The 21,769-nt window shown below is 38.3% G+C and overlaps 1 protein-coding gene across 1 annotated transcript in view; it reads left to right on the plus strand.

The window, feature by feature from the left end:
* Positions 1–21,769, plus strand: part of C1H1orf87 (chromosome 1 C1orf87 homolog) — a 122,645-nt gene that overhangs the window by 24,482 nt on the left and 76,394 nt on the right. The window contains 5 exon segments of the mRNA XM_089921870.1: positions 18,342–18,482; positions 19,066–19,115; positions 19,117–19,184; positions 19,187–19,320; positions 21,060–21,175. Of these exon segments, the coding sequence (XP_089777996.1) occupies positions 18,342–18,482; positions 19,066–19,115; positions 19,117–19,184; positions 19,187–19,320; positions 21,060–21,175 (509 nt within the window).

Consider the following 21,769-nt stretch of genomic DNA (forward strand, 5'->3'; position numbering starts at 1 on the left):
TGGGTTTTACTATATGTTGGAGGTATTAGCTAATATAATTAAACAAGAGAAAGCAACCCAGGCATAATAATTAAAAAGGAGGAAAAACTCTTTTCAGATGGTAAGATTACATATATAAACTATCATAATTTCTAATGAAGAAACTATTAAAACAGTAAGAGGGACTTCCCTGATGGCCCAATAGTTAAGAATCTGCCCACCAATGCAGGGGACACGGGTTTGATCCCCTGTCCAGGAAGATCCCACATGCCACGGAGCAACTAAGCCTGTGCACCACAACTACTGAGCCTGCGCTCTAGAGCCCTTGAGCGACAACTACTGAAGCCCATGTGCCTAGAGCTCATGCTCTGTAACAAGAGAAGCCACCGTGATGAGAAGCCCTTTCACCACAACGAAGAGTATCCCCCGCTCGCTGCAACTAGAGAAAGCCCGCACGCAGCAACAAAGACCCAAGGCAGCCAAAAATAAATAAATAAATAAATTTATTTATTTAAAAAAAGAACAGTAAGAGAATTTGGCAAAATAGAGTTATAGCATCAATATCCACAAATCAATGGCTTTCATATATATATATATACACACACACACACACACACACACACACATACATACGTACAAAAACTAGTTAGAAAATAAAATGGAAAACACCATTTACAATAGAAAATAGATACTTAACTAAATTAACTAAATAAATAAATCAAACACATAGGTATAAACTGAACAAGAAATAATGTCCAAACATTTATGAGGAAAAATATAAAATACTCTTGAAAAACATGAACATATTTGAATGATGGAAAGACATGCTATTATATTCTTGTACAGAAAAAATTAACATCATCAATTTGCATCAAAATCCCAATGACCTTTTTTGTATAAATGTAAAAACTCATCCTAAAATTCATATGGTATCTCAAGGGACCTTGAATATCCAAAACAATCCTGAAAAAGAATAAAGCTGGAGGACTTATACTTTCTGATTTCAAAACTAACTGCAAAGATACGATAATAAAAATGGTATAGTACTGGCATAAAGACAGACATATGGACCAATGGAATAGAATAGGGAGTCCAAAAATACACCTTCACATATATGCTCAAATGATTTTTTTTTTAGATTTATTTATTTATTTATTTTTGGGTCTTCTTTGCTGCGCGTGGGCTTTCTCTAGCTGCAGGGAGCAGGGGCTACTCTTCGTTGTGGTGCGCGGGCTTCTTATTGTGGTGGCTTCTCTTGTTGAAGAGCACGAGCTCTAGGGTGTGCAGGCTTTAGTAGTTGCGGCGCATGGGTTCAGTAGTTGTGGCTCACAGGCTCTAGAGCACAGGGTCAGTAGTTGTGGCTCACGGGCTTAGTTGCTCCGTGGCATGTGGGATCTTCCCGGACCAGGGCTCGAACCCGTGTCTCCTGCATTGGCAAGCGGATTCTTAGCCACTATGCCACCAGGGAAGCCTGAAATGATTTTTTGACAAGGATGCCAAGATGATTCAATTGGAAAAAGACGTTTTTTTTCAACAAATGGTACTGGGAAAACTGGATATCTGCATACAAAAGTATGATCACCATATACAAAAATTAACTCAAAACAAATCTATGACTTAAATTTAAGATCTAAACCTATAAAACTCTTAAAAGGAAAAATAGGGAAAAACCTTCACATTAGATCTGGCAATGATTTCTTGGATCTGACCCCAAAGGCACAGGCACCAGAATAAAAAATTGACAAACTGGATTTCATGAAAATTTTAAAATGTTGTGCATCAAGAGACACTATCAAGAGAGTAGAAAGGCAGCCCACAGAATGGGAGAAAATATGTGCAAAACATAAATCTGATCAGGGGATTAATGTCCAGAATATATAGAGAAATCCTAAAGCTCAAAAACAACAACAAAAACAACCTGATTCAAAAATGGGCAAAGGCCTTGTATAGACATTTCTCCAAAGAAGATACACAATGACCAATACGCACATGAAAAGATATTCAACATCACTATCACATTAGCGAAATGCAAATCAAAACTAGAATGAGGTACCACCTCACACGCATTAGGATAGCTACTAGTAAAAAAAAAAAAAATGAAAGAAAGGAAAAAAACAGAAAATAACAATGTTGGCAAGGATATAGAGAAATTGGAACGCTTGTGCACTGTTAGTGAGAATGTAATATGGTACAGCCGCTGTGCAGCAGTTTCTCAAAAAGTTAAAAATAGAATTACCATTAGGTCCAGCTAGTCCACTTCTGGTAATACACAAAAGAGTTGAAAGGAAGGTCTCAAGGAGATATTTGTACAGCCATGTTCATAGCAGCATTATCACAATAGCTAAAATGGAGAAGAAACCCAAATGTCCATCACCAGATGAATGGATAAGCAAAATGTGGTGTATGCCTACAATGGAATATTATTCAGCCTTAAAAATGTAGGAAAGTCTGATACAGGCTACAACACGGATAATTTTCACATTTGCTAAGTGAAATAAGCCTGTTACAAAAAGGCAAATACTGTATGTTCCACTTATACAAGATACTCAGAATAGTCAAATCATAGGGACAGAAAGTAGAATGGTGGTGCCAGGGCCTGAGGGGAGGAGGGAATAGGCAGTTGTTTAATAGGTATAGAGTTTCAGTTTTGTATGATAAAAAGAGTTCTGTGGGTGCATGGTGGTGATGGTTGCACAATAACATGAGTAGACTTAATACCACTGAACTGTGCACTTAAAAATGGTGAAGATAATGAATTTTATGTCATGTGTATTTTACCACAATTCTGAAGAATGGGAAAAAACATGAACAAAATCAAGATGTCAAATCCTCCCTGAGGTAATTTATAAACTTAATGTGATTCCAGTAAAACTAGTATCAGATTTTTGTTTTGTAAATAGTCAAATTGGTTATAAAGTTAATTTGAAATAATAAACAAGCAAGAATAGTCAGTAAAACCCTGAATAGAAAAGCAGTGGGTACATGGCTAGCATTACCAGATATAAAATGTAAAATCTCTGTCTCTAAAATAGTGTTATTTTGGCACATAAATAGATGAGACTAATAGAATTGAAAAAAAAAGTGAAGAAATAGACCCAATGGCATATTGCAATTTTGTGTATAATAAAGATGACATCACAAATTAGTAGGGAAAACATAGACTTTTTAATAAGCAATATAGGATTATCTAGCCACAGAGAACATTTTAAATCATGTATATTCTTCACATATTATACATGTAACGATATATACCAGGATGTATTCCAAATGGATCAGGGATTTAATATAAAAAATAACTGCACAGTAGTACAAGAAAATGGGCAATTTCCTCTATAATCTGAGATAAGGGAAAATTTTCTCAACTGTGACTCAACATGCAGATACAATAAGGAAAAACGTGATAATTTTGATTACATATATGTGGCCAGAACCACCATCCGCAAAGCACATAGATACTTAACAAACTGGGGGAAATATCTGCAACTTATGTCATAGATAAATATATCCCTAACAGAATCTTCTGTCTAAAAATTAAGAAGAAAAAAGACAGTAAACTATTAGAAAAATGAACAAAATATAGGAACAGACAGGTCACAGAATGATAAATATAAATGACCCTTAAACATATCAAAAGATACAGCCTTGCTCTTAATAAAAGGAATGTAAGTTAAAACCACCTTGAGATATAATTTCTCACCTATTACACTGGCAAAAGTCCAGAAAATTGACAACATACTTTGTTAGAAGGTAGAGGAAATTTAAAATGGAACAACCACTTTGGAAGGAAATTAGGCAATAATCAGCAAAGCTACTTATGTATGAATTTTTTGACATGAAAATCTCACTTTCAGAAATCTATCCCAAAGGTATATATCCCAAAGGTATACTGGAAATATGTTTAACAATTTATGTAGAAGGTATTCGTTGCAGCATTACTGATTATATCAAAAACTGTAAACAACCTAAATTTCCATCAATAAGGGACAGGTTGAAAAAACTAAGGTACATCCATACATGGAGTATTATAAAAACTTTAATAAAACTGTAGAAAGTAATGATGAATCTCACTATATATATGAATCATATATATACACACATATATATAATTGTATGGCTATATACATACTATATATCATTGTATGGAATAATATAGCTAGATATACTATTAATTAAACAAAAGCAAAGTGAAGAAAAGTATGTAGATTATGCTTCTAAATATCTATTATTGCTTATGTTTTTAAAAATGAAAGAATTAATGAAAACTTTTTTTTTAAAACATGGTTCCCTATTGGGACTAGAGGGAATATAATGGAGGGATCAAGAATAGAAACCACAAATCTCTGACTAAATCTTGTTCTGTAGATTTGGCTTTGGAACTATTTAAATATTTTACATAAATATAAAACTAACTTAAATGTTTAAAAAAATCAAGCCCTAAAAATTGAAAACAAAATAAAGTAAGTCTGTTTTAGTTATCTATTGCTGCATAACAAGTTATCTGAAAAGGTGACCACTTAAACCAATAACCATATATTATCTCTCACTGTTTCTGAGGGACAAGAATCCAGGAATAGCTTAGATGAGTAGTTCTCGCTCAAGGTCTCCCATGAAATTTCATGCCAAATGTCAGCAGGAATGCAGTCACCTGAAGGTTTACCCAGGGCTAGAAGATCCACTTCTAGGCCCCTTTGAGTGGCTATTGACAGAGGCCTCAGTTACTTGCTGGCTGTGGCCAGAGATATTGTCTGTTTTCAATTTGGGCTTCTCCATAGGGCTGCTTGTGACATGGTATCTGGCTTTCCCAAGATAAGTTATCCCAGAAAGAGAGAGAGAGAGTGAGCATGTGTGTGCACAGCCAAAACTGAAGCCCCAATGTCTTAATAACCTAATCTCAGAAGTGGCATACCATCACTTGTACAGTGTTCTTCTATTGGTTATCCAAACTAATTCTAATTAAGTGTGGAAGGGAAGGCCTGCATAAGAACATGAGTACTAGGAGGCAGGGATCACTGGGCCCGCCTTGGAGACTAGCTACCACATGAACCTATGTATTAATTGACAGCAAAACCAAAGAGCGTGGAACTATTGTAAATAACTTTAAAACATAATAACTTCACTGTATGTCTCTAGTGGGGTATATACTCTAAGGAAAATTTTTTTGAAAAAATACCTTTAAAGGTTTTCAGTAACCATTATGTTGATATTGTTCTTCTGTATGTGTATTGGGGGATAAAGCAAATGAGTCACCATCTTGGTGGTTTTGGGACTTGGAATTTCTAGTGTAGGAGAAATGAAATATAATATTGATGAGACAATATAAAACTATACTCCTACGTCTGATTTGGAAATATCAGTGTGAACTCTTTTTAAAAAAAAATACATTTCCTAGCCTTGTCCATTGAAAAATGTAGAAACAATCCCATGTAAATGAGCACCCTACCACCTGCATTGTGTTCAGTAAATTCTAAAGGCTGATTCCAGCTTTGAGCCTGTAACATCTGCTTACACCAAAAACATGTGAAAAGAAAGGTAGGAGGGTAGGAAGAACTAGAAATTTTTTTTTTTTTTTTTTGGCTGCATTGTATCTTCGCTGCTGCATGAGAGCTTTCTCTAGTTGCAGCGAGTAGAGGCTACTCTTCATTGTGGTGCACGGGCTCTAGGCTTCAGTAATTGTGGTGCACAGGCTTAGTTGCTCCACGGCATGTGGGATCTTCCCAGCAGGGCTTGAACCCATGTCCCCTGCACTGGCAGGTAGATTCTTAACCACTGCACCACCAGGGAAGTCCAGGAAGAACTAGAAATTTTAAAAGATGTAAGTGATATTAGCCAGTTGCAATATGTGGATATTATTTGGCTCCTGATTTGAATAAACAAACTAATAATACTATTTATCAGATAACTGGGGGATTTTGAACACTCACTAGGTAGTTGATGATATTAAGGAATTACTGTTAATAAGGAATTTTTTAGTGTAATAATGTAATTGTGGTTATGTTAGCAAAGAATCTTTATCATTTGGTCAGTGGTTCACAAATTTTATTGTGCATTAGAATTACTGGAGTACTTCTTAAAACACAGATTTCTAGGCTCCCAACCCTAGAAATTCTCATTCAGTGGGTCTAGGGTTGGTCTTGAGAATTCACATTTCTAACAAGTTTCCAGGTGGTGCTGAGGCTTGTGACCCAAGGACCACACTGTAAAACTCACTGCTTTATAAATACATGCTAAAACAATGCAGATGAAATAATACACTGTCTGGGGTTCACGTCATCTCTGGTGGGGGGTGATGTGGACATAAAAAAACAAGGTTTCCAGTTGATAACTGAAGCTTGGTGATGAGTATACGGAGTTTCATCATACTATTCTCGCTACATGTGCCTATGTGTAAAGTTTTCCATAATTAGAAGTTAAAATTTAAATAAAATATAAATTCTACAAAAATAAATAAGCCAAATGATTAACTCTAATATTTACTGTATTCATATGTTTAAACTATATATTCAAATCATATATATATTAATTTGGAAATACTATTTTTTCAATTCTACATTTCTCAAAAACTATCAGATATTTTACATGCATCTTTCTCATGGTTGTATTTATTATCACTAGTGTGCTTTTTTGAGCCATTTAGCAGCCTTCTAGAATGCATCAAGACCTTGGCCTAAGTTATTTAAGAAATAGAACTTTTCAACTCTGCATTTAATGCTGTCTCTGTAAATTTTCACCCAAGTCACAGCTATCCATTGCCTAATATTAAGACAGTTTGTTGTGTTCACTTGTCTTGGTGCAGAGTATTCATGTCTTCTACAATATAGCCACTTAAAAATAGTTTTATTTATAAGCCATCTCTTTAAAAGAATTGTTTACACTTCCAACACTTTCAAGTTCTAACGCCCAAGGACAGTTGCTGAATCTGTGTTAAATTTCTCTGCTTCATTTGTACCGATTCTCTGAGGTCAATATTACAAAACTAGCATCGCTCAAAGTCATTTCAGGCTACTGTGTTATCCATTCCCAAGCAGTATTTTGTGATTCAAAGTAAAACAAATGAGTGTTCTGCCTATGTTTTCCTCTAAGAGTTTGATAGTTTCTGGCCTTACATTTAGGTCTTTAATCCATTTTGAGCTTATTTTTGTGTATGGTGTTAGAGAGTGATCTAATCCAAAAATGGGCAGAAGACCTAAATAGACATTTCTCCAAAGAAGGTATACAGACTGCCAACAAACACATGGAAGAATGCTCAACATCATTAATCATTAGAGAAATGCAAATCAAAACTACAATGAGATACCATCTCACACCAGTCAGAATGGCCATCATCAAAAAATCTAGAAACAATAAATGCTGGAGAGGGTGTGGAGAAAAGGGGACACTCTTGCACTGCTGGTGGGAATGTGAATTGGTACAGCCATTATGGAGAACAGTATGGAGGTTCCTTAAAAAACTACAAATAGTACTACCATATGACCCAGAAAACCCACTACTGGGCATATACCCTTAGAAAACCATAATTCAAAAAGAGTCATGTACCAAAATGTTCATTGCAGCTCTATTTACAATAGCCAGGAGATGGAAACAACCTAAGTGTCCATCATTGGATGAATGGATAAAGAAGATGTGGCACATATATACAATGGAATATTACTCAGCCATAAAAAGAAATGAAATTGAGGTATTTGTAATGAGGTGGGTGGACCTAGAGTCTGTCATACAGAGTGAAGTAAGTCAGAAAGAGAAAGACAAATACCGTATGCTAACACATATATATGGAATTTAGGGAAAAAAATGTCATGAAGAACCTAGGGGTTAGACAGGAATAAAGACACAGACCTACTAGAGAATGGACTTGAGGATATGGGGAGAGGGAAGGGTAAGCTGTGACAAAGCGAGAGAGTGGCATGGACATATATATACTACCAAACGTAAAATAGATAGCTAGTGGGAAGCAGCCACATAGCACAGGGGGATCAGCTCGTGCTTTGTGACCACCAAGAGGGGTGGGATAGGGAGGGTGGGAGGGAGGGAGACGCAAGAGGGAAGAGATATGGGGACATATGTATATGTATAACTGATTCACTTTGTTATAAAGCAGAAACTAGCACACCATTGTAAAGCAATTATACTCCAATAAAAATGTTAAAAAAAAAAAAGTAAAACAAATGAGAGAAAGCTGTAGTATCAGAGACTTTATAGGTACTCTGACAACCCCTGAAGTCAGAAACATAGTGATTCTTGATCAGAATTTCCCATTTTATCTCCTTTGACAATTTAGGAACACTCTTTGCTTTTGAAAAACAGCCCAGGATGATTTATATCAGTGAAGGAAGAAGTCTGAGGCCTGGTGTGCCCTTGGCCTGAACAAGACATCATCATCATTCTGACACTGTCTTTCTTGGTTTCTTCTTCAAGTTCAGTGTTTTTCTTGACGCTGGGAGTCAGCAGGATACAAGAGAGTTCTGGCCCTCATAGGGTTCTAAAGAAACATTTATCAACACATCATTCTCATGGAGTCAAGGTGTTCTTTAGTCCCCTTTATTTCCATTTATACACCAAATTTATTGAGTGCCTTTATCTTTGGCACTAGAGATACAGGTGAACAAGGCAGGTATGATTGCTGACCACCCCTCATAGATCTTTTGGAAGGAGATACACAAAAAAATAGCAAACAAATTCATAATATAGTTGTACAATATGCAAAATATTTAAAATACATTATGGCATTCATTCTTCACAGCATTCCTGGGAGCACAATATATTTTCCCCTTTCCATAGGCAAGGCCATAAAATTTAGTCTGTAATGTCTAGGCCAAAAGATCTATGAGGGGCAGTCAGCAATCATACCTGTCTTGTTCACCTGTATCTCTAGTGCCAAAGATAAAGGCACTCAATAAATTTGCTGTATAAATGGGAATAAAGGGACTAAAGAACACCTTGACTCCATGAGAATGATAAGTGTTGATAAATGCATCTTTAGAATACTGTAATATAGAAGTGTATCAATTCTCAGAGGCAGAAAATATTTATATGTACCTGAAAATATAAATATTTTATATTACAAGTATTTATAAAGAAACGTATTGTTCTGAGAACACTATGTCTGAAATACCTAACTAAATACCTTGCAGAATGAAACTGTTCTGTGGACAGACTGTGTAATCGTTCTCATCCCAGAGGAAAGGTGAAAAGCAGGGTCCAAATCTTATCTGCATAATTTACTAGGGAGTAAATTTTGGGCAAGTCTAGCCTAGTGCTAGATCTACTAAAAACATTGCCATGACTCCCCACTGCCGTCAGGATAAAACACAGATACTAACAAGAGTTAAGGCTATTCATCTCCTTTCTCCTGTCTCCCTCTCCAGCCTTGCCTTTTGTCTTTCCAAAAACTTAAGTGATGCTCTGAGAGCATCCATTACTCTCTTTTAGGCACGTGTGCACACCTTTGAGGTTTTCTACATCCAGTTTCCTTTTCCTGTACTCTTCCTTCTTCTCTTCTCCTCTTTATTCCCCTTTATTCCCATTCCGTCTATCACGGAAGTCTCCACTCCTTAGCCTATCCAAATCTAGCTCATCTTTCAAGCTTAGACTTAAATGTCATTGCTTCCAGACCTGGACCACCAAGTCCAGGTTAGATGGACCCATGGGATGCTCTAATAGTGTCCCTTACCATCCCATGGTGTACTGTCACAGTCGCTTGCCATGCCTCTCATTATCTGCAAGCTCTGTGAGAGCAGAGGCCATATCTGTTTTATTCACTGTAGGGCCTGTCACAGTGCCTGGCCTAGCCTAGGCAAGCCATAAATATTTCTTAAATGAAGGAATACAGTTACTTAACTTCTTTAAGCCTCAGCATTCCAAATATAAAAAGGTACAAATACTACCTACCTTATAGGGTTGTTGTACGGATTAAATTGAATGATATAAACAAAGTACTCATACTGGTACCTTGTAGAGAGTATGTGCCCAATATATGTCGTGTTATTTTATTATGCCTATTTTAGAACCCTCTGCCACTCCTCACTCTGCCCACTCTAGAGACCCTCTTGATTTTTCTTTAAAATGTTTCATGACTATACAGCATCTGTAGGTTGCTATTCATACTGATAGGTTATTCAATATAACTATCAATTGAGTACAGACACTCAGTTTTCAATGAATCCTTCTGATAATGTCTCCTTTCAATTACTTGACATTAAAAATAGCCAAGTGATTCAATTTGTACCCAGGAATTTATTTTAATCAGGTATGGCAAGGTGACACATATAGAAGGAACTGCCTTTCAAAGAATGTATTATTTACATTTCCCAGTGAAAAGGGGGCATGCCACACCATGCAGGGTCACATGTGGAAGCACCAAAGTCAATCAGGGGGCAGAGGAGTGAGGGGAGAGCACAGGCCACAGCCTTTACTGGGGTTTCCGTGGGAAAGGTAATGCAGGGCAGGGTAAATAGATCAGAACTGGCTGGTCTGAACAATTCCAGTGGGCTTTGGGCCCACTGGAGGCCCAAAGAGGGGCTGTCCCCTGTCTGATATCTGGACCTGGGTAGATTTAGGGTGGGGGGAATATTGGCTTGGTGTGTGAGAGTTAGATAAAGGAGGTGGTTGGAGATATGGACTTGGGATTGGTTGGTTCACATATTAAAGATGTATTAGCAGGCAAGCTGCTTACTACCTCTAGGAATTACTTAGCCCTTGAAGGGGCAGCCTCCTCCAGCCAGCAAGGCCCGCAAGATGTCAAACCATCATAAAATACAGAAAATAAAAAACATTATTAATACATCATACACCATGGCATGAGGGAATGGGATTTTATCATTGACCCTTGTTCCATCATTTATTCTGTTGTAACCTTTAATAACATTGCTCTTGGGGTGTAATATTCTGGGTGTTTTAATCTCTTCTATTCCATTCTTGACAAAGCTCACAATTGCCTTTGCTGCCCTTCTTGAATCTGCTAATTGAAACAGCCCAAGGATAGCCCTATCTCTAATAATAGCCCTCCATTTGCCTATAAACATCTTATGGTCTACCTATTTTTTTCTTTGTCACAGACACCTTCTTTATTGCATAAATGAAAAAGTGTCTAATTGTCCATTTATTTATCAAACTTGTGTTAACTGCATAATGATGAAGTTAATGTTTAGGTAACCTTTCTCTTCTGTGGGGATTCAATGACTCAATGACCACATGGGCTGAAGTCATTTGGAACTGTGAATGTGTTTTAAGTATTTGTTGACTCGGACTTCCCTGGTGGTGCAGTGGTTAAGAATCCACCTGGTTCCCCGGGAGAACGCATGGCGGGCCTCAGGCTGGAGCAACGTCACGCCGGCCTCTGCCGCCGCAGGCCCGCCCCGCACGCAGTGCCCCTCCCCCCCCCACCCCCGGCCTGAGTGAGCCGGAGCCCCCGAATCAGCGGCTCCTTTAACCCCGTCCTGTCTGAGCAAAAAACAGACGCCCTCCAGCGACCTACACGCAGAGGCAGGGCCAAATCCAAAGCTGGGCTCCTGTGAGCTGTGAGAACAAAGAAGAGAAAGGGAAATCTCTCCCAGCAGCCTCAGAAGCAGCGGATTAAGCTCCACAATCAACTTGATATACCCTGCATCTGTGGAATACCTGAATCGACAAGGAATGATCCCAAATTGAAGAGGTGGACTTTAGGAGCAAAATCTATGATTTTTTTTCCCTTTTCCTCTTTTTGTGAATGTGTACGTGTATGCTTCTGTGTGAGATCTTGTCTGTATAGTCTTGCTTCCACCATTTGTCCTAGGGATGTATCCGTCCATGGGTTTTTTTAAAAACTTTTTTTCTTAATAATTAATATTAATTGTAATAACTTTATTATACTTTACCTTCGTTCTTTCTTTCTTTCTTTCCTTCCTTCCTTCCCTCCTTTAGACAACGAATCACCCCAAATTGAGGAGGTGGTCTCTGAGAGCAAGATTTATGATTTTTCCCCCTTTACCTCTTTTTGTGAGGGTGTATGTGTATGCTTCTGTGTAAGACTTTCTCTGTATAGCTTTGCTTCCAACATTTGTCCTAAGGTTCTATCCGTCCCTTTTTTTTTCTAAATACTTTTTAATTCAATAACTATATTATACTTTTATTTATACTGTATCTTCTTTCTTTCTGTCTTTTTTCCTTCTTTCCCTCCTTCCTTCCTTCCTCCCTCCCTCCCTCCCTCCTTTCTTTCCTTCTTTGCTTCTTTCTTCCTTCCTTCCTTTCCTCCTTTCCTTCTTTCTTTCCTCATACTTCTACTAATTCTCTCTACTTTTTTTCCCTTTTATTCTGAGCCGTGTGGATGAAAGGCTCTTGGTGCTCCAGCCAGGAGTCAGGGCTCTGCCTCTGAGGTAGGAGAGCCAACTTCAGGTCACTGGTCAACAAGAGACCTCCCAGCTCCACATAACATTAAATGGCAGAAATCTCACAGAGACCTCCATCTTAACACCAGCACCCAGCTTCACTCAACGACCAGCAAGCCACAGTGCTGGACAACCTATGCCAAACAACTAGGAAAACAGGAACACAACCCCACCCATTAGCAGAGAGGTGGCCTAAAATCATAATAAGGCCACAGACACCCCAAAACACACCACCAGACGTGAACCTGCCCACTAGAGAGACAAGGTCCAGCCTCATCCATCACAACACAGGCACTAGTCCCCTCCACCAGGAAGCCTACACAACCCACTGAAACAACCTTAGCCACTGGAGACAGACATCAAAAACAACGGGAACTACGAACGTGCAGCCTGCAAAAAGGAGACCCCAAACACAGTAAGATAAGCAAAATGAGAAGACAGAAAAACACACAGCAGATGAAGGAGCAAGATAAAAATGCACCAGACCTAACAAATGAAGAGGAAATAGGCAGTCTACCTGAAAAAGAATTCAGAATAATGATAGTAAGGATGATCCGAAATCTTGGAAATAGAATGGACAAAATGCAAGAAACAGTTAACAAGGACCTAGAAGAAATAAAGATGAAACAAGCAACGATGAACAACGCAATAAAGGAAATTAAAAATACTCTAGAAGGGATCAATAGCAGAATAACTGAGGCAGAAGAACAGATAAGTGACCGGGAAGATAAAGTAGTGGAAATAACTACTGCAGAGCAGAATAAAGAAAAAAGAATGAAAAGAACTGAGGACAGTCTCAGAGACCTCTGGGACAACATTAAACACACCAACATTCGAATTATAGGGGTTCCAGAAGAAGAAGAGAAAAAGAAAGGAACTGAGAAAATATTTGAAGAGATTATAGTTGAAAACTTCCCTAATATGGGAAAGGAAATAGTTAATCAAGTTCAGGAAGCACAGAGAGTCCCATACAGGATAAATACAAGGAGAAATACGCCAAGACACATATTAATCAAACTGTCAAAAATTAAATACAAAGAAGGCATATTAAAAGCAGCAAGGGAAAAACAACAAATAACACACAAGGGAATCCCCATAAGGTTAACAGCTGATCTCTCAGCAGAAACCCTACAAGCCAGAAGGGAGTGGCAGGACATACTGAAAGTGATGAAGGAGAAAAACCTGCAACCAAGACTACTCTACCCAGCAAGGATCTCATTCAGATTTCATGGAGGAATTAAAACCTTTACAGACAAGCAAAAGCTGAAAGAGTACAGCACCACCAAACCAGCTTTACAACAAATGCTAAAGGAACTTCTCTAGACAAGAAACACAAGAGAAGCAAAAGACCTATAATAACGAACCCAAAGCAATTTAGAAAATGGGAATAGGTACATACATATCGATAATTACCTTAAATGTAAATGGACTAAATGCTCCCACCAAAAGACACAGATTGGCTGAATGGATACAAAAACAAGACCCTTATACATGCTGTCTAAAAGAGACCCACTTCAGACCTAGAGACACGTACAGACTGAAAGTAAGGGGATGGAAAAAGATATTCCATGCAAATGGAAACCAAAAGAAAGCTGGAGTAGCAATTCTCATATCAGACAAAATAGACTTTAAAATAAGGACTATTAAAAGAGACAAAGAAGGACACTACATAATGATCAAGGGATGGATCCAAGAAGAAGATATAACAATTGTAAATATTTATGCACCCAACATGGGAGCACCTCAATACATAAGGCAAATACTAACAGCCATAAAAGGGGAGATCGACAGTAACACATTCATAGTAGGGGACTTTAACACCCCACTTTCACCCATGGACAGATCATCCAAAATGAAAATAAATAAGGAAACACAAACTGTAAAGATACATTAAACAAGATGGACTTAATTGATATTTATAGGACACTCCACCCAAAAACAACAGAATACACATTTTTCTCAAGTGCTCATGGAACATTCTCCAGGATAGATCATATCTTGGGTCACAAATCAAGCCTTGGTAAATTTAAGAAAATTGAAATTGTATCAAGTATCTTTTCCGACCACAACGCCATGAGACTAGATATCAATTACAGGAAAAGATCTGTAAAAAATACAAACACATGGAGGCTAAACAATACACTACTTAATAATGAAGTGATCACTGAAGAAGTCAAAGAGGAAATAAAAAAATACCTAGAAAAAAATGACAGTGGAGACACGACGACCCAAAACCTATGGGATGCAGCAAAAGCAGTTCTAAGGGGAAGTTTATAGCAATACAAGCCCACCTTAAGAAGCAGGAAACATCTAGAATAAACAGCCTAACCTTGCACCTCAACCAATTAGAGAAAGAAGAACAAAAAAACCCCAAAGCTAGCAGAAGGAAAGAAATCATGAAAATCAGATCAGAAATAAATGAAAGAGAAATGAAGGAAACGATAGCAAAGATCAATAAAACTAAAAGCTGGTTCTCTGAGAAGATAAACAAAATAGATAAACCACTAGCCAGACTCATCAAGAAAAAAAGGGAGAAGACTCAAATCAATAGAATTAGAAATGAAAAAGGAGAAGTAACAACTGACACTGCAGAAATAAAAAAAATCATGAGAGATTACTACAAGCAACTCTATGCCAATAAAATGGACAACCTGGAAGAAATGGACAAATTCTTAGAAATGCACAACCTGCCAAGACTGAATCAGGAAGAAATAGAAAATATGAACAGACCAATCACAAGCACTGAAATTGAAACTGTGATTAAAAATCTTCTAACAAACAAAAGCCCAGGACCAGATGGCTTCACAGGTGAATTCTATCAAACGTTTAGAGAAGAGCTAACACCTATCCTTCTCGAACTCTTCCAAAATATAGCAGAGGGAGGAACACTCCCAAATTCCTTCTACGAGGGCACCATCACCCTCATACCAAAACCAGACAAGGATGTCACAAAGAAAGAAAACTACAGGCCAATATCACTGATGAACATAGATGCAAAAATCCTCAACAAAATACTAGCAAACAGAATCCAACAGCACATTAAAAGGATCATACACCATGATCAAGTGGGGTTTATTCCAGGAATGCAAGGATTCTTCAATATACGCAAATCTATCAATGTGATAAACCATATTAACAAATTGAAGGAGAAAAACCATATGATTATATCAATAGATTCAGAGAAAGCTTTCGACAAAATTCAACACCCATTTATGATAAAAACCCTGCAGAAAGTAGGCATAGAGGAAACTTTCCTCAACATATTAAAGGCCATATATGACAAACCCACAGCCAACATTGCCCTCAATGGTGAAAAACTGAAAGCATTTCCACTAAGATCATGAACAAGACAAGGTTGCCCACTCTCACCACTATTATTCAACATAGTTTTGGAAGTTTTAGCCACAGCAATCAGAGAAGAAAAGGAAATAAAAGGAATCCAAATCGGAAAAGAAGAAGTAAAGCTGTCACTGTTTGCAGATGACATGATACTATACATAGAGAATCCTAAAGATGCTACCAGAAAACTACTAGAGCTAATCAATGAATATGGTAAAGTAGCAGGATACAAAATTAATGCACAGAAATCTCTGGCATTCCTATATACTAATGATGAAAAATCTGAAAGTGAAATCAAGAAAACACTCCCATTTACCATTGCAACAGAAAGAATAAAATATCTAGGAATAAACCTACCTAGGGAGACGAAAGACCTGTATGCAGAAAATTGTAAGACACTGATGAAAGAAATTAAAGATGATACAAATAGATGGAGAGATATACCATGTTCTTGGATTGGAAGAATCAACATTGTGAAAATGACTCTACTACCCAAAGCAATCTACAGATTCAATGCAATCCCTATCAAACTACCACTGGCATTTTTCACAGAACTAGAACAAAAATTTTCGCAATTTGTATGGAAACACAAAAGACCCCGAATAGCCAAAGCAATCTTGAGAATGAAAAAAGGAGCTGGAGGAATCAGACTCCCTGACTTCAGACTATACTACAAAGCTACAGTAATCAAGACAGTATGGTACTGGCACAAAAACAGAAATATAGATCAATGGAACAGGATAGAAAGCCCAGAGATAAACCCACGCACATATGGACACCTTATCTTTGATAAAGGTGGCAGGAATGTACAGTGGAGAAAGGACAGCCTCTTCAATAAATGGTGCTGGGAAAACTGGACAGGTACATGTAAAGGTATGAGAGTAGATCACTCCCTAACACCATACACAAAAATAAGCTCAAAATGGATTAAAGACCTAAATGTAAGGCCAGAAACTATCAAACTCTTAGAGGAAAACATAGGCAGAACACTCTATGACATAAATCACAGCAAGATCCTTTTTGACCCACCTCCTAGAGAAATGGAAATAAAAACAAAAATCAACAAATGGGACCTAATGAAACTTCAAAGCTTTTGCACAGCAAAGGAAACCCTAAACAAGACCAAAAGACAACCCTCAGAATGGGAGAAAATATTTGCAAATGAAGCAACTGACAAAGGATTAATCTCCAAAATTTATAAGCAGCTCATGCAGCTCAATAACAATAAAACAAACAACCCAATCCAACGATGGGCTGAAGACCTAAATAGACATTTCTCCAAAGAAGATATACAGAATGCCAACAAACACATGGAAGAATGCTCAACATCATTAATCATTAGAGAAATGCAAATCAAAACTACAATGAGATATCATCTCACACCAGTCAGAATGGCCATCATCAAAAAATCTAGAAACAATAAGTGCTGGAGAGGGTGTGGAGAAAAGGGAACACTCTTGCACTGCTGGTGGGAATGTGAATTGGTTCAGCCATTATGGAGAACAGTATGGAGGTTCCTTAAAAAACTGCAAATAGAATTACCATATGACCCAGCAATCCCACTACTGGGCATATGCCCTGAGAAAACCAAAATTCAAAAAGAGTCATGTACCAAAATGTTCATTGCAGCTCTATTTACAATAGCCCAGAGATGGAAACAACCTAAGTGTCCATCATCGGATGAATGGATAAAGAAGATGTGGCACATATATACAATGGAATATTACTCAGCCTTAAAAAGAAACGAAATTGAGCTATTTGTAATGAGATGGATAGACCTAGAGTCTGTCATACAGAGTGAAGTAAGTCAGAAAGAAAAAGACAAATACTGTATGCTAACACATATATATGGAATTTAAAAAAAAATGTCATGAAGAACCTAGGGGTAAGACAGGAATAAAGACGCAGACCTACTGGAGAACGGACTTGAGGATATGGGGAGGGGGAAGGGTGAGCTTTGACAGGGCAAGAGAGAGTCATGGACATATACACACTAACAAACGTAGTAAGGTAGATAGCTAGTGGGAAGCAGCCGCATGGCACAGGGATATTAGCTCAGTGCTTTGTGACAGCCTGGAGGGGTGGGATAGGGAGAGTGGGAGGGAGGGAGACGCAAGAGGGAAGACATATGGGAACATATGTATATGTATAACTGATTCACTTTGTTATAAAGCAGAAACTAACACACAATTGTAAAGCAATTATACCCCAATAAAGATGTTAAAAAAAAAAAAAGAAAAAGAATCCCCCTGCCAGTGGACATGGGTTCGAGCCCTGGTCCGGGAAGATTCCACATGCTGCAGAACAACTAAGCCTGTGCGCCACAACTACTAAGCCTGCGCTCTAGAGCCCATGAGCCACAACTACTGAGCCCAAGTGCCACAACTACTGAAACCCGTGCGCCTAGAGCCTGTGATCCACAACAAGAGGAGCCACCGCAATGAGAAGCCCAAGCACTGAAATGAAGAGTAGCCCCTGCTCGACACAACTAGAGAAAAGCCCACACGCAACATCAAAGACCCAGTGCAGCCATAAATAAATAAATAAATAAATTTATTTTTTTAAAAAAAGAATTTGTTGACTCACTCATATTCTCCCTTTTTTTCTCTTTCTCTTCACCCACCCCTTCTGATCCTTACTAGCATTTGTCTTTGTTTCTTTAAGATTCCCAACCAGGAAAATGTCTACTGCAGCTCTGTACCAACTGGAGACCAGTCCCTGTCCTATATCCATGGCCTCCCCAGGAGAAACCTTAGAGACTGGTCCTTAGAACAGATGGCAAGGGGCAGCTCTGACCAACCCAATGTGTGTATCCTAAGAGTTGTTGGGCTGTTTTCTATTGTGGTTGAAGGGGTATTATTTGTTGACTGTATATTTTGATGTGAAACACATAATAAGAAGGTCTGAGCATGGACTGGTGGACACCACACTCCATATGTCCCATCAGCTTTCAAGGAAGCTTCCCTGAGGAGTTCACAGGCAAACCTCAACTGATTCCCCTGAACATTGCATCTTACTTCCCCTTTCCTCCTCCCAGATCCAATGGGTCTCTAAGATTTGTTATTCTAAATTGTCATATACTCAAAAAATTATTTTGTAAAAGACAGATGATACACGTTAAGGAGCCTTCTAACAGAGCATGTACTCTGAAATGATTTCCTTCTTTTCTTCCCCTAAAGAAAAAGGTCCTGAGACATTGTAAACTAATGAATATACCCAGACTGAATACTTACTTTCAAGTGTAAGTGTTCTTTCCTGTTCCTTTTAGGACAAGGCTTAAAAGTGGATGCTTTGATACCAGCCCAACTAGGCTTCTTCTTCCTTGCATTAGCGTTTAGTCATTTTGTTTTAGAGCCCTGTTAATTTGTTATTACTGTTGTTGTTTCAGGATATTGGCCAGAGGCCAAGTGGAACAACAAAAGAAGACACTTTTCTTCTTGCTGGTCAGAAGAGAACTCAAGTCATGCCTTTCGAGTTCTGGCTTATTAGACAAGCTTCAGAAAGAGATGAAGATCCTGTCTCTTCAGGATTTCTTCTCCAATCTCAGCTGAGCTGCCTCATCTTCAGGCTTGAGGTCCCTCTGCAGTTACCAACAGTCAAGATCCTTTGCCAGCGATTTTCTGGGAGGGGATCTCCTGAAGTGGTAATGACCATCTTTTTATTTTAAGTGTGGGTTCCTTTTGTTTACTTGACTTGTACCCACCAGAGTAATAGAATTAAAAGGTAAGGTTCTTTCTTGAAAATAACCTTTACTATTGACCCATAAGATACAAAGCATATTTATATTCATATGTGGAATTCTCTAGTCAGATAAGACCCAAATAGAAAACAGATTTAGGTCTCAGCCTTGTTTAATTTCTCTTTAAAGGGTTTCCTGTCCAAACTTTCATTGTCTGCTCTTAACACCATTGGGATACTTACAGAATCAAGATAATGGGCCCACCTGAGTCTGTTTACAAGCTGATCAGTCTATAGGCTCTGAGGTTAGAATGGAGAACTTATCGAAGATGTATCATGACAGTTCCTAGAGAGTTAAGAGGTGGGAGGTATCTTTGAAATATAATTCACCACCATCATTTCACTGAGTAGGAAACTGAAACCCAGACGGTTTAAGGAACTTGCTCAGGGCACCCAGAGAATTAATAGTAGACCCAGGACAGAGATAAAGGCTCCCCAAAGATGAGATCAGGGTTCTTTCTCTGAGCACTGCACTTCCCAAGCTCACATTGTGAGTGAATACAAAGCATAGCCCAAGTGTAACCAAATTCTGGGAGCTAAAGGAAAATATCCTAAAATAGGAAGAAATAATACCAATGGATAAATCATTTGTGAGCATGTGTTGATGGAAAATCAGGCCAAAACCAATCTCATAGGGCTAATCTGAGGATTTAGTAGTAAAATAAATGCAAATTACCTGGTCTCATGTTTAGCATTTAGTAGATACTCAAATAAATGTTAGTTCTATCTCCTGCCCATCCCTTATCTGTGAAAATAGAATCAGTTGTATATTTATGAGACGTATTTCGCAATACAATATCAACCTATTAGTACAAACTCTCTGAATCTTCAGTTCAAGCCAATTCTCCAGCCTGAGATCTAGTTTCTATCAGGACCTTATCTGGCTTCCTGTCCCCACTGCTACACCCTCTACTGCCCTGGAGTTGTCTGCCCACCAGACCAGAGTCCCTAGCATGTCATCCAGCCCAGCAATGGAAATGATGACATTCTTTTAGTCCTTTCCTATGTAAAAAAAAAAAAAAAAAAAAAAGTCTTGAGGTTTTCACCTAGGTAAATAAGGCCTTGCCCCTAAGTAATCTGACTATATCTGTTGAATATATCCATGTAAGAGATGTGTGTGAGGGAGAGAAGCTAGACGCTAGGTTATGCTATTGTAACAAATTGCCCCAAAGTTTCAGTGGCTTAAAACAATAAAAGTTTATTTTTCATAATGAGTCCACCCCAGGCTCTTCTCAGTACCATCATCACCTTAGCTCCAAACCCATGCTGATGGAGCAACCACTCTGTAGGACTTTTGGATGTGATAGCAGAGGGGAAAAAGAGAGACCTGGAGGGTGTCATGTCAGCAGTTTAATCCTCAGCCCAGAAGTAGCACATGTCACTTCTGCTCACAACTCACTGGCCAGAACTTGTCATCACCCTACTCAACCGCAAGACAACCAGGAAGTATTATTTTACCGTATGTCCAGAAGGGAAAATAAAAGGAATAGTTGATAAAAAGCACTAATAATTATTATATTTTAAAACCTGTTTTTGACAGTTTTAATGCTAAAACTTTTCCAAATACATGTGATCTCAGCAGGCATCTTCTTTCCCCTACATGTAAATTCAATGAGGATGTTCTGTTTGATATTTACTTTTCAGATAAATTATGAAAAGCTACTCTGGTGTTTAAAAGTTGCAGCTTCAGATGATCCACAGCAAAACAAAAGAGTTGAGGACAGCAAGGTGAAAGAAGCTCAGGGTGGTAGGCATCAAAGGTACTTTTCTCCCTTTTTGTGGGCATAGTGTTTGTAGACTGCAAGAGCTGGCAGGGATTGTGGAGGTCGTACACTCGAAAACTTCACCTAATGCAGAATCACTTTGCTCTTCACCAACAGTTGGCTTCTGCTTATAGTTTTTATTTCTCTCTTGTACGCAGGCCAGCATAGAAAGTTATTTCCAACAATTACCAGCTTCTTAACGTCAAGCATGTGTCTTTTTTATGAAGTTGCCATGTGAAAATGAAAAACCTCATTATGAAATAAGAAATGAGTGTATACCGGGGCAGAGCTCCAGTTCATACAGTATGATTCCAGAAATATGTTCAGTCAGTGAACTCCTGGGTTACAGGCACCAGTCCTTCACATAATCTCAAAGGAAAGAAATGACTCAACGTAAAAAATAGGATGTGAGGAACAGCGTTAGAAATGAGGCACAGTAAAGCATGATAGTCTCTGTGTTCTCCACGAAAAATGACAAAGTGCAGTGGTTAGGAGCATAACTTCCATTGACAGAAGCCTGGGCTCAATTCCTGTTTCTGCCCATTAGTGGCTCTGCAACATTTGGCTGGTCACTTACCCTCTCTGTGCTTC

This window comes from Delphinapterus leucas, chromosome 1 (genome assembly GCF_059928025.1).
Source record: "Delphinapterus leucas isolate spDelLeu-1000000601 "Yukka" chromosome 1, BTC_Dleu_Yukka2, whole genome shotgun sequence".
Taxonomy (NCBI): domain Eukaryota; kingdom Metazoa; phylum Chordata; class Mammalia; order Artiodactyla; family Monodontidae; genus Delphinapterus; species Delphinapterus leucas.